This window comes from Globicephala melas, chromosome 11 (genome assembly GCF_963455315.2).
Source record: "Globicephala melas chromosome 11, mGloMel1.2, whole genome shotgun sequence".
Classification (NCBI taxonomy): Eukaryota; Metazoa; Chordata; class Mammalia; order Artiodactyla; family Delphinidae; genus Globicephala; species Globicephala melas.
In genome coordinates this window covers 24,467,249-24,480,576 of record NC_083324.2, presented here as the reverse complement: position 1 = coordinate 24,480,576, position 13,328 = coordinate 24,467,249, and the positions used below count along the sequence as shown (strand labels likewise).

Here is a 13,328-nt window from a genome sequence, read left to right as displayed (position 1 = left end):
GAGATATGCAACCCATAACTCCAATTGGAAATGTCACACTGGCACCGCACTTCCATGCTGAGGGGCAATCTTTGCAGGGCTCAAAGGGTATAATCAGCCTCTTCTACCCAGAGGCATTTGTAAAACAGGCATGTTTGGAACCACCCCACTGAATAGTTCATCCCTTGTAAACTCTCTCCCGGAGGAGCCCCAAGGGCTGGCTGAGGCAGAAACCTGTCTTACTGAGCACAAATGTAGATAGGAAAAACAAAAAAGAAAGCAAGGCAAAAAGGAGATGGTGCCGCTGATTTATATCAAGAGCCTTATCAAATACGTTAGCTCACTGTCACAATTAGGAAGTTGGGCCAAGGAGGAAAGACACATTTAGTCTTGTCTTCTTTGCCTTGCCTTGATGTTGATTCCATCCAGCGACAGAATGAGAAGTTGGTTCAAATTGCAGAGCCAAGACCAATTATGAGCTCCACTCACAACTTTTATAACTTGTGAGGGGCAATAGTTAGGCTCCTTACACAGTGAGGAAGGGCCTCTACTCTGTTGGAGGGTACGTGTCATATACCAGGCATTATAGCTGATGGGGGTGGAAAATTTCATCATGGAGCCCCTGACCCCACTCCCCCCACCACACACACCAGATCTGGCCTTTTCCAGCGCTTCTTATCTCAGCAAACGGTTCCAGCAGCTACCCAGTTTTCTAAGACAGCAACTAGGAGTCATCCTAGGAAGAATATCATCACCTGAATCTTCTACTTCCTTCTTATGATAACCAATCCCCAAGTCCACGTAAACATCTCATACTGTTGATAAAACAATGTATAACTCCTCTAAAAATTACAGTATTTTCTAAGATACTAATACTAATAAAAGAGCATACCCCACACACACACAATCACACATATATCTCAAGATTCAGTCAACTTATCACCACCACTACCAACATAGGCTAAAGCTAACTCCATGTGGGGCTGCCAGATAAAATGCAAAACTGGTATTCTGTATTTTTATTTGCTAAATCTAGCAACCTAACTCTAGCTCAACCACCAGACCTCATCTCAATACTATAATGCTTCTCCATGGGAAGCATTTCCCAACCCCAAAGACAGCAAATCTCCCCATCATATGGTCTCCTTTAAATATCCTGATACCTGTAACATACATACAAATGTATATTTATTTCTGAGATTGTTTGAATAATGTGTCTCATGAACTAGACTGTAAGACCCATAAGGGCAATGCTCATGTCTGGTTTTGCTCAGCATTTTATCTTTAACGAATAAATGAATGAATGTACAAACTAGTAAGAGACTCTACAGGAAAAGTATCCATTTCCAGGCAGCAGACTCAGGAAAGACGGGCATCCCAGTCCTGCCTAGGACATGACCTGAGTGAGGGGCATTTGGCCGGGTTTTGTCCCCAATTCTCCTTGGTGTCTTAGACCAGCGGGCCCCAACCTTTTTGGCAGCAGGGACCGGTTTCGTGGAAGATAATTTTTTCACGGATGGGGGTGGGAGGAATGGTTCATGCGGTAGTGCGAGCGATGGGGAGCGGCAGATGAAGCTTCACTTGCTCACCCACCACTCACCTCCTGCTGTGCAGCCCGGTTCCTAACAGGCCGCGGACCCATACCGGTCGGCAGCCAGGGGGTTGGGGACCCCGTCTTAGACCATTCTCTCTCTGGATCTCAGTTCTGTCTTCTGAAGAGATGAGCTCTACTGCCTTTCCAGCTTTAAAATTTTACAATCCAGCAATTCTAAACCCCTAACAAATAGTGGACCTGAAAGAATATTTGGAAGGTTATCAGACCTTGAGGTTTTATTGGTTGACTCTAGTTGTCTGCCCTATCATATGTCACGGAATGTACATAAAGAAGATCACCTCTCCTCTGTAGTAACATCCTCTTTGGCAGGATTCAAAATTACACTTTCCTAAAGGAGCTTAACTCTTAAAAGATGTGCTCAGCTCTCTGAAGTCAGATGAGTGAGAAGGGAAGGATATTCTTGAGTAGGTTCTCACCCGTCCTTGCAGGAGCTTTCATTCTTCAATATATGCAAATCAATCAATGTGATACACCATATTAACAAATTGAAGGATAAAAATCATATGATCATCTAAATTGATGCAGGAAAAGCTTTCGACAAAATTCAACACCCATTTATGATAAAAACTCTTCAGAAAGTGGACAGAGGGGAACTTACCTCAACATAATAAAGGCCATATTATTATTACAAACCCACAGCCAACATCATTCTCAATGGTGAAAAACTGAAGGATTTCTACTAAGATCAGGAACAAGACAAGACTGGCCACTCTCACCGCTATTATTCAACATAGTTTTGGAAGTTTTAGCCACAGCAATCAGAGAAGAAAAAGAAATAAAAGGAATCCAAACCGGAAGAGAAGAAGTAAAGCTGTCACTGTTTTCAGATGAAATGATACTATACATAAGGAATCCTAAAGATGCTACCAGAAAACTACTAGAGCTAATCAATGACTTTGGTAAAGCAGCAGGATACAAAATTAAGGCACAGAAATCTCTTGCATTCCTATACACTAACGATGAAAAATATGAAAGAGAAATTAAGGAAACACTCCCATTTACCATTGCAACAAAAAGAATAAAATACCTAGGAATAAACCTACCTAAGGAGACAAAAGTTTCCTGTATGCAGAAAACTATAAGATACTGATGAAAGAAATTGAAGATGATACAAACAGATGGAGAGGTATACCATGTTCTTGGATTGGAAGAATCAACATTGTGAAAATGACTATACTACTCAAAGTAATCTACAGATTCAATGTAATCCTTATCAAACTACCAATGGCATTTTTCACAGAACTAGAACAAAAAATTTTACAATTTGTATGGAAACACAAAAGACCCCAAATAGCCAAAGCAATCTTGAGAAAGAAAAACGGAGCTGGAGGAATCAGGCTCCCTGACTTCGGACTATACTACAAAGCTACAGTAATCAAGAAAGTATGGTACTGGCACAAAAACAGAAATATAGATCCATGAAACAGGATAGAAAGCCCAGAGATAAACCCACACACATATGGTCACCTTATCTTTGATAAAGAAAGCAAGAATATAAAATGGAGAAAAGACAGACTCTTCAATAAGTGGTGCTGGGAAAACTAGACAGCTACATATAAAGGAAAGAAATTAGAACACTTCCTAACACCATACACAAAAATAAACTCAAAATGGATTAAAGACCTAAATGTAAGACCAGACACTATAAAACTCTTAGAGGAAAACATAGGCAGAACACTCTATGACATAAATCACAGTAAGATCTTTTTTGACCCAACTCCTAGAGAAATGGAAATAAAAACAAAAATAAACAAATGGGACCTAATGAAACTTAAAAGCTTTTGCATAGCACAGGAAACCATAAACAAGATGAAAAGACAGCCCTCAGAATGGGAGAAAATATTTGCAAACAAAGCAACCGACAGAGGATTAATCTCCAAAATATACAAGCAGCTCATGCAGCTCAATACCAAAAAAACAAACAACCCAATCCAAAAATGGGCAGAAAACCTAAAAAGACATTTCTCCAATGAAGATATACAGATTGCCAACAAACACATGAAAGGATGCTCAATGTCACTAATCATGAGAGAAATGCAAATCAAAACTACAATGAGGTATCACCTCACACCAGTCAGAATGGCCATCATCAAAAAAATCTACAAACAATAAATGCTGGGGAGAGTGTGGAGAAAAGGGAACCCTCTTGCACTGTTGGTGGGAATGTAAATTGATACAGCCACTATGGAGAACAGTATGGAGGTTCCTTGAAAAACTAAAAATAGAACTACCATATGACCCAGCAATCCCACTACTGGGCATATACCCTGAGAAAACCATAATTCAAAAAGAGTCATGCCCCACAATGTTCATTGCAGCTCTATTTACAATAGCCAGGACATGGAAGCAACCTAGATGCCCATCGACAAATGAATGGATGAAGAAGATGTGGCACATATATACAATGAAATATTACTCAGCCATAAAAAGAAATGAAATTGAGTTATTTGTAGTGAGGTGGATGGACCTAGAGACTGTCATACAGAGTGAAGTAAGTCAGAAAGAGAAAAACAAATACCGTATGCTAACACATATATGGAATCTAAAAAAAAGTTTCTGAAGAACCTAGGGGCAGGACAGGAATAAAGACGCAGAGAATGTACTTGAGGACACGGGGAGAGGGAAGGGTAAGCTGGGACGAAGCGAGAGAGTGGCATGGACATATATACACTACCAAATGTAAAACAGATAGCTAGTGGGAAGCAGCCTCATCGCACAGGGAGATCAGCTCAGTGCTTTGTGACCATCTAGAGGGGTGGGATAGGGAGGGTGGGAGGGAGACGCAAGAGGGAGGGGATATGGGGATATATGTACACGTAGAGTTGATTCACTTTGTTATACAGCAGCAACCAGCACAACAATGTAAAGCAATTATAGTCCAATAAAGATGTTTAAAAAAAAAAAAAAAAACCTGTCCTGGAAAATATAGCAGCCACCAGACACACAAGACTATTTAAGGCTAAATTCGTTTACACTATTAAACTTAAAATCCAGTTTCTCAGTCACAAAAATCACATGCAGCCAGTGGCTGCCATGTTGGACAGCTCAGAATACTGAACAGTTCCATTACTGAAGAAAGTCCTACTGGATGGCATTGGTTCTACAGGAATCAGGAAATGGTTCCCTGCTCGTCCATCTCCAGGACCAACATTCCGACCCTCTCTTGGTTCACTGCTTTGCTCTCTCTGAATCCAGGCTTTGTGACTGGTGCTGACACACTGAACTCATGAGATCCTCTGACGAGCTTCAGGTCAAAGGCCACCTCCTCCAGGGGACCGCCTCTGATGCGAGATTCGATGTAGCACCCTTGCTAGATGCTTCTGGGGCACCCTTGTAGTTTCCTTCTCAGAACATTCATCACGTCTCTTGAAATTGTTTAAATTTAATTTGTCTCCCAAGACTGAGGGTCTATAGAGACCCTAGAGCCACAAAAACCTGGGTTTGATTCCCAGCTCTGTCTTGGGCTCACTCCATGAACTAAGCAAAGACAACAGGCATTTCTGGGCCTCATACTCTTCTTTTGTAAAATGGGGATAAACTGTATGCAGCTCACAGGATTACTGGGTAATTAAGTGAGTTGGTACACATAATGTGCACTGAAAAGCACCCAGCACATAGTGTACACTGGACAAACATTGGCAGAAGTAAATAACTATAGAGCATAAGCACCTTCAAAGGCAGAGCTGCTTTGGTCTTCTGCCCTAGACATCACACCCTGTGCCTGGGGACAATGTTGAAACGAACTGTGTGGGCACAGAAGGGCTGCCTTTAAAACTGCACTGTCAGGAACTTGCTCTATAGATCTACTCAAAACAGTATAGTGAGATATTTGTACAGGGATGTTCATGTCAGCACTGTTTACAAAACACCAAAAAAAGTAGGGAGAGGGGCATCCAAATGCCCATCTGCAGGGGACTAGTTAAATAAACTACATATATTCATACAATGGGATATGCTGCAGCATTTATAAAGAATGAGGTGGAACTGTGTACTTAACACACGTCCAAATGTGTTAAGTACAATGGACAAGAATGCAGTGAAATAAACAAGTATACATGTTTATGCCGTATATTGTCTAAGTTTTCTGAATCTCTGCACTAGACCCTCTAACAGCGGTTTCCTATGAGGAGGAGGAGAATCAATTTAAACTTAAATATACTTAAGTTCTTTACTCTAGAAAGAATTCCATCATGTACATTCATGACTTTTCCTGAAAACTGTTTAAAAGTCTTGCTGTGAAGAGTGATTTGTGTTGTGGTCTCTTCCTCTTTGGAACCAGGACAGGCCAAGAGGAAAAAAAATGTCAGCAGGGGAAACAGACAGTGAGGACCTGGGAAGTAAATAAAGATATTTTACTGGTAAATCCACTGGTTTACTGACTAGGAGAAGGGGGAGGGAATCCATCCACCAGGGTGGCAATTTCAGACCGGTCATGTGTGTAAATAGAAGAGCTAACACGCTGATGGAGGGCTTACATGTGTCAGACGCTGTTCTCAGCCCTTTCCAATTATTGTCTCATTTAATCCTACCTAGGAGAAAGCACTATTATTATCCTCATTTTACCGAAGGGAAAATGAAGACATGGAGCATTAAGCAACTTGCTGGAGGGCACACAGCTCAACAACAGAGGGGCTGAGACTCAAACTCTGGCAGGGCCACAGCCCAGCCTGCATGCTTGTTACTGTCCAATAGACAGAGCCGTCATCGAGGGGCTAGTCCAGGGGGAGCAAAGACAGAGAAGATCTATCCTGCCCTATTCTTGTGACAGCATCCAGCATTACATAAAAATTCCATTTTGCTTTCAGCTTATGAGAGTCAACACAATATATTCCAGTTGCTTCCAAAAAATTAGGAGGTGTCTCATATGACAGGGAAATCATACAGCTAAAAGGTCAAATGTCTGAAGAACACAGTCAAATGGCTGAAAAATGGAGTGGATTCATATGTGGCAAAAGAGAATTTCAACTCCAAAATAACTGAGCGACATTCACAGAAAGACGGTTTTGTGGAAGGATGATTAGACATTTTCTGAAAACCTTTTTCCTGTTGCTACCCACCAGGAAGTTGGGTGAAAGTACTAATGAGCTATTTTTACAACTCTTTAGTTACATCCAGGATCTTCTGAGGTTTTCAAAAAAGTGCATGGGATCTGAAAGTCCAACCACTGTGTTTGTTTCCTGGCAGCTGCATAACCTTGAGAAAGTTCCTAAATGCTACCTGGCCTCAGCATCCCCATGTAAAAAGTCAGGGATAATAGCTACCTCCGTCAAAGTGATCAAATTAATGGGAAAACAAAGTGACTCCACCTATGCATCACTTGTAACATAACCACCTCAATAAAATGAGTTGATTTTCTTTTTTGTCCCAGACAAGCTGTTGTCTAACCACATACTTTTTTCTCTTTCAACCCAATACTCTTGGGCTTTTCACAACCACTCCCATGCTTAACCTCTCCAAAAAGGCAAACGGATATTTTTCATATTAGGGGCACAAGCTCCCCTGATGGGCATAATAACTGATTTCAGACAGGACAATTCACTTCCTTAAACCAAAGAGGATCCACACTTGCTCTATTCTTAGCCACTTGAATTTTTAACTGGATTCACATTTACAAAACAACACACTGAAGAAGCTCTTGGTACATCCACTCAGGCCCCCATCCCTTCCTTCCCCTCACTCCTAGACCCTAACAAATCATTCTTGCCTCGGGCATTCTCAGATGCCCTCCCAGCCCACCAACCACCAGTCACATCCCAACACTTCAAGGAAACTACAACAATTGATAATCAGCAATACTCAAAGCAAATCTTCCTGCATTCACAATATAGGAATTTGATTAATAGCTAACCAATGTTAACTGTATATTCACAATTTGAAAATAAACAGTAGGTACAAAGCTAACGCTCTTCCCTGCACCCCTGCAAAAAATATCAAACCAGAATCAGCATCCCTAACATTTATGATCATTGCTTAACTATTAGCCACTGCCCGGAACAGGGGCGATTATCATATCAAAGTTATAATACCCCTAATGAAGCAATAGCCTATTTCGTATTCAACCTTTGTTTTTAAGTCTCATCTTGAAAATGCCACTGGCATCGTCCAGTAAGTCCAAACTTTGAGTTTAGAAAAAGTACACGATATAATAACTTGACCTACTTATTATTAATAGTATCATAGTATGCCCTTCTGTCTCAAATAATAACACTCAACAGAGCAATCAAGCTATAATATTGTTTTCAGAAAATATAAGTTTAATTTCCCCTCTACATTTGGCTTTGAGCTTACAATCTGATTTGTAGGATTTCATCCCACAGATTTATTTTCACTTGTGTGAAATGATTTATATCCATGTTATCCAACACAGTTGTATTCTGAAATATTAAAAATGTTTATCCAAAGGGACCACGTTAAATCAATTATGGTCCATCTATTTGAAGAGATTACACAGACACTTAAAAAAGAAAACAAGAAGTGCTCTATTACTGAACTGCGAAGACCTGTAAGACATACTGTTATATAAAAGAGCAAAGTGCCATACAGCATGTAGTGTATACTACCTTCTGTATAAAACAGGGAAGAAATGGGAACACACGTATGAAACACATGAGTATGTGTACACTCGCACATGTCAGCATGTAGTGTATACTACCTTCTGTATGAAACAGGGAAGAAATGGGAACACACATATGAAACACATATGAGTATGTGTGCACTCGTACATGTGTTTGTATTTACATTAAACAGTTTCAGAAGGGAAATCAGAAACGAGTAACAGCAGTTGTAATATCTGGGGAAAGGAGAAATGGAAATGAGGCAGGTGGAAGACAGATCTAGGAAAGAGCTTACTTATCGAATACTTCTGAAATGTTCTGCTTTATGAACCATGTAAATGAATCATCTACTCAGAAACTACATTAAATAGCAATTGGTGGTAAAAAAATGACATTCCAGTCCCTTGAGATTAAGACAGCACTACCAATAAGGTCATATTTTATGACTGACTATGATTCTTCTTCCTCTTCTTTCTTATACCATACATGCCCATATTAAACACACACACACACACACATGCACGCACATGTTTAAATCAATAAATCAGGGGCTCCCCTGGTGGCGCAGTGGTTGAGAGTCCGCCTGCCGATGCAGGGGACATGGGTTCGTGCCCCGGTCTGGGAGGATCCCACATGCTGTGGAGCGGCTGGGCCCACGAGCCATGGCCGCTGGGCCTGCGCATCCGGAGCCTGTGCTCCGCAGCGGGACGGGCCACAGCGGTGGGAGGCCCGCGTACCGCAAAAAAAAAATAAACAAATAAACAAATAAATTAATAAATAAAAATAAATTAAAGGAGAAAACTCCTCAAGTGAAAAAAAAAAAAAACAAAACCAAATTATTTTTATGGTGCTCCACAAAGCCTTACTCCATATTCCATATATTTTATTATTATTACTCCCCTTAAGATGAACTGCAGCCTCCTACAGATGTTCAGACTTCACTAGTCCACAGAATCTTTGCCTGGATGGCCCTGGATCCTCTGGAGGACCCAGCAAAGAGGTATCCTCACCGCTGCCATACAGATCAGCTCACCTTCATAGGTGCCGACTTCTAGAAGAGTCCCGCTCTGCTCGAGGTCCAAGAACTCCTTCACAGTCAGAAAGTTATAGTCCACGCCAGGCACCTCTCCTTCTCTGGGAGACCGGGTTGTGCCTGCAGCAGACAAGACAAAGGCACGAGAAATCATCAGTCCACTGAAACAGGAAGCACCCCATCCAGGTGTAATTAAAATAACCTGTTCAGTAAGCTGGAGTACCTAAACTGACAGACCCGCCTACTGAGACAGGGACCTGGCAAAGACAACTTCTTTCTAGCAGAAAAGTATCCTCACTTCCATCCTCTGAAGCCTGGGCCCCTCAAATGCAAGAAAGAGAAAACCAAGCAGAGCTAGGCAACCCGGGGAGATTTTTATCACTTGAAACATGCACTGAATGAAAAGGGTGAACTGAATTTTATACAGATGACATTCACAGTCAGCAGCTTTTAGGGATCCAGTAAGTTCTAAAACAGATATCCACCTTGGGCTTCCCAGGTGGCGCAGTGGTTGAGAATCTGCCTGCTAATGCAGGGGACGCAGGTTCGAGCCCTGGTCTGGGAAGATCCCACGTGCCCCGGAACAACTGGGCCCATGAGCCACAGCTACTGAGCCTGCGCGTCTGGAGCCTGTGCTCCGCAACAAGAGAGGCCGCGATAGTGAGAGGCCCGCGCACCGCGATGAAGAGTGGTCCCCGCTTGCCACAACTAGAGAAAGCCCTCGCACAGAAATGAAGACCCAACACAACCAAAATAAATAAGTAAATTAATAAATTCCTGCCCCCAACATCTTAAAAAAAAAAGATTAGCACGTTTAAAAAAAAAAAAAGATATCCACCTTAAGCTCAGAGCCTAAGGGGTTTATATTTTTATCATAGGCCTCAAAATTCTTGTGTTCCTCAACACATCTGGCAACTTCCAATGTAATAAGCCCTTTGAAGAAAATGACACCCACTGCATAAACACATCACTAGAGAAATTCAATTGCCCAAGATCTGTGGCTGGATACCTCCCAGGGATTAAAATGTTGCTGCTCTCCATGTAATTAATATGTTTGGCAAAAAGAGGCCACCCATAACTTCTGATGGGAGAAAAAGGACACTGCATTTGCTAGAAAATTGCCCCCCGAATTAATCTCGTCATTCTCTCAAAGACTAATAAATATAATGATTCTTCTTATGAAATAACACAGAGCCTCTAGAATATTTAAGTCACCCAGCTCAGGTGCTGGGCGGGACACCTATCAATTTAGCCCAACCTCCCCCCAAAGTGTGGAAGGAATATGGTTTACACACAAAACAAAGAAAGAAAATAAACCAAGAAGCAATTACATAGTGTATACTAGGAACCTGTGTTCAACATTAGGAGAGACCAAAAAACAGCAAAACTCATGACTTCTGCTCCTACATTCAAGTTAGGGGATATGATCAACATGGGTTCATTTTGCAAGGCACCATTACCTATGGCACTTTCAGGTCAATGTTTTTTTAATATAATAAGCAGGGATTTTTCCCTAGTCCTAATTCTCCCTAAAATAATGAAACAAGCAACTGTATGTTAGCTCCAGTGCTCATGGCAGAGCAGTCTCTGATCATGTGAATTTCCATGCACTTACAGTGGATACCCAGAATTCTCTCAAATCAAAAAACTCAACAGTTGTTGCATATTTCATTCAGGCTAAACGCATTTTTAAACAAGCCCCGTTTTTCTATTATCTGAAATTTGAGTGTTATAAACAGCTGCAAACTGTCCATAGAACAATTATATTACAAACGTTAGCTTATGCCCAGCACGCTGGGACTTTCTGGTAAAGAAGCCTGCTTGTATAGTGTCCAGCAGTCTACTCTTGTAGTGTATCCTAATTTGTTCCCATTTCTGGCTCCCCTGACAGATGATGACAAGGCCATTGAAGTGCTTCACAATATTTATATCTATGGTATCAAGCACACGGTGGGTATTCCAGAAGCATAAACAGTACCATATACTGTTGTAGAGCAGGTATATAGAATGGGAATGATGAACTCATAGTCTGTCTGGCTCACCAGGTTGTGGTCTTGGGCATGTTCCTGAGCTTCTTCTATTTCTCAGTTTCCTCACCTGTGAAATAAGGGTAATAATACTACCTACACTATAGGTCTGTTGTGTGTATTGAGTGGGATAAGACTTTTAGAAGGCTAAGCTCAATAATTGCTGCCAGATATATACTTTATGTTACTATTAGAATGAAATGAGTGGGTAGACTATTAGAGTTCAAATTTTATATATACGTATAATTATATATATTAATACATTACATATATGATTACATGTTTCATTTTTTCAAGAATTATTCACTAAGGCCCCAATACCTGCTGGGCAGCAGTTCAGGCACTGGAGAAGAAGCCAAAGCCCCTACCCTAACGGAATTTACATTTTATTATGAAAGACAGATTATAAATATGTATATGGATATACCATATAATTTCAAGTATCTGAAAATCTCTTAGAGGGAGGAAGCAAGGTGAGGAGTAGGAAAGCTACTTTAGACAGGTAATCAGGAAAAGCCTGGCTAAGGAGGTGCCATGGAAACCGAGAGCAGCACACAGGTGATGGGAAAAGCGTCCCAGCCTGGGCAAAGGCCAAAGGCTCAGAAGTAGGAATAGATTTAGCATGCTGGGGGAAGGGCAAAAAGTCCAGAGTTAACCGTAGCAGAGCAATGGAAAAGAGGTTAGAAATGAAAGCAAGTGGCCAGATGAGGCAGGCCACAGCAAACATTTCATATTTTATTCTAAGGATGATGGGAAGCCACTAGAGGGTTTTGAGCAGGATAGTACCATGATTTATTTTTAAAAGATCACTGAGCTAAGGGCAGGAAACAGGCAGAGTAGGAGGGTGAGGTGGGCAAAAATAGGAGCAAGAAGACAAGTTAGTTGGTTACTACAGTGTCCAGGTGAGAAAAAAAAATCAGGGCACAGACAAGAACAGTAGACAAAGGTGACAAGAAGCAGTGAGATTTCTATTATGAACTGTAAACATTTTAAACAGCTATAAGACATAGCCTGCAGGACAGATGTATTAAAAGTACATCAACTCATCAGGCCATGCTAGGTCTGTATTTTAAAGACGGAACTTGCTGATGGAGTAGATGGAGTGTACAAGAAAAACAAAAGAATAAGGACTGCCGTCTTATTCTCTGACCTGGGCAAATGGGTTCTGCCATTTACAGAGATCAAGAAGATGGGGGAAATGGTTTTTAGGGGAAAAAATTTAAGAGTTCACTTCTGAACACGTAAAAAGTATGAAATGCCTATCAGACAGCTGGATGTAGAGAGCCGTGAACAGGTGACTATGTAAATCTGAAGATCAGAGTGGTGGTTGGGCCCTGAACTTGGGAGTCATCAGTAAACCACTGGCATTTGAAGGCAAGACACAGAAATAGATAATCGAGGGGGAGAGAGAGTATAGCAAAAGCAGCCAAGAAGTTTGACTTAAACACAAAAACCTTATAGTTTTTAGAAACTGAGAAGAAGAGGAAGATCCTCAGAGGAGACTAAGACAATAGTCAGCAAGGCGGGAGCAGAGGAGGAGGGTGTGATGTCTCAGAGCCAAGTGCAAAAGCTGTTCAGCCGGCTACTCGGAAAACACAAACAGTCTACATCATATTGGGAAATTCCAGCGCAGGGCAAGAACAGAATCTCTTTGAAACTTGCTGTGAAAGAATCTGTCCTAAATATGTTTTATATGGCAACTCTCATATTTGGCCTCCATACCAAAATTCTATTAACTTAATCCACCCCCCCAAAATGAGGATAAATAAGACCAAACAGAAGATTTGTTGGGTTTTTAAAGTCTTCTACACCACACAGTATTGGGGGTTTTTTTCCTCCTATAACCATCTTTAATCTTTGTCATTTCTTCCCACGTTTTCTGAACCAATTTCTCAGTGTAACTGTAAAGACAACAATAACCTCTGGGTCTTAATTTCCTGAAAGGATTGAAAACAATCAAGAACTTGAAAAATGGAACATTTTAAAGGAAAACTGAAAACGAGCAGACGTCATCTTCCCCTGGAAATAAATATGCTTAGAAGGACCTTTGAGCAGCAGGGGAAGGGAGTGGGGGCAGGTATATCTCCACCCACAAAACCGTCAGGGTTTATTACCCAGAC

At 41.2% G+C, this 13,328-nt stretch overlaps 1 protein-coding gene across 20 annotated transcripts in view; it reads right to left on the bottom strand.

Annotated features, from left to right (window-relative positions):
- The window catches only part of MAGI1 (membrane associated guanylate kinase, WW and PDZ domain containing 1), a 622,562-nt gene that overhangs the window by 130,979 nt on the left and 478,255 nt on the right, over positions 1-13,328 (bottom strand). For all 20 annotated transcript variants that reach the window (XM_060308870.2, XM_060308872.1, XM_030867658.2 and 17 more), the window contains one exon: positions 9,182-9,301. In XM_060308870.2, the coding sequence (XP_060164853.1) occupies positions 9,182-9,301 (120 nt within the window). The remainder of the gene's footprint in view (positions 1-9,181; positions 9,302-13,328) is intronic.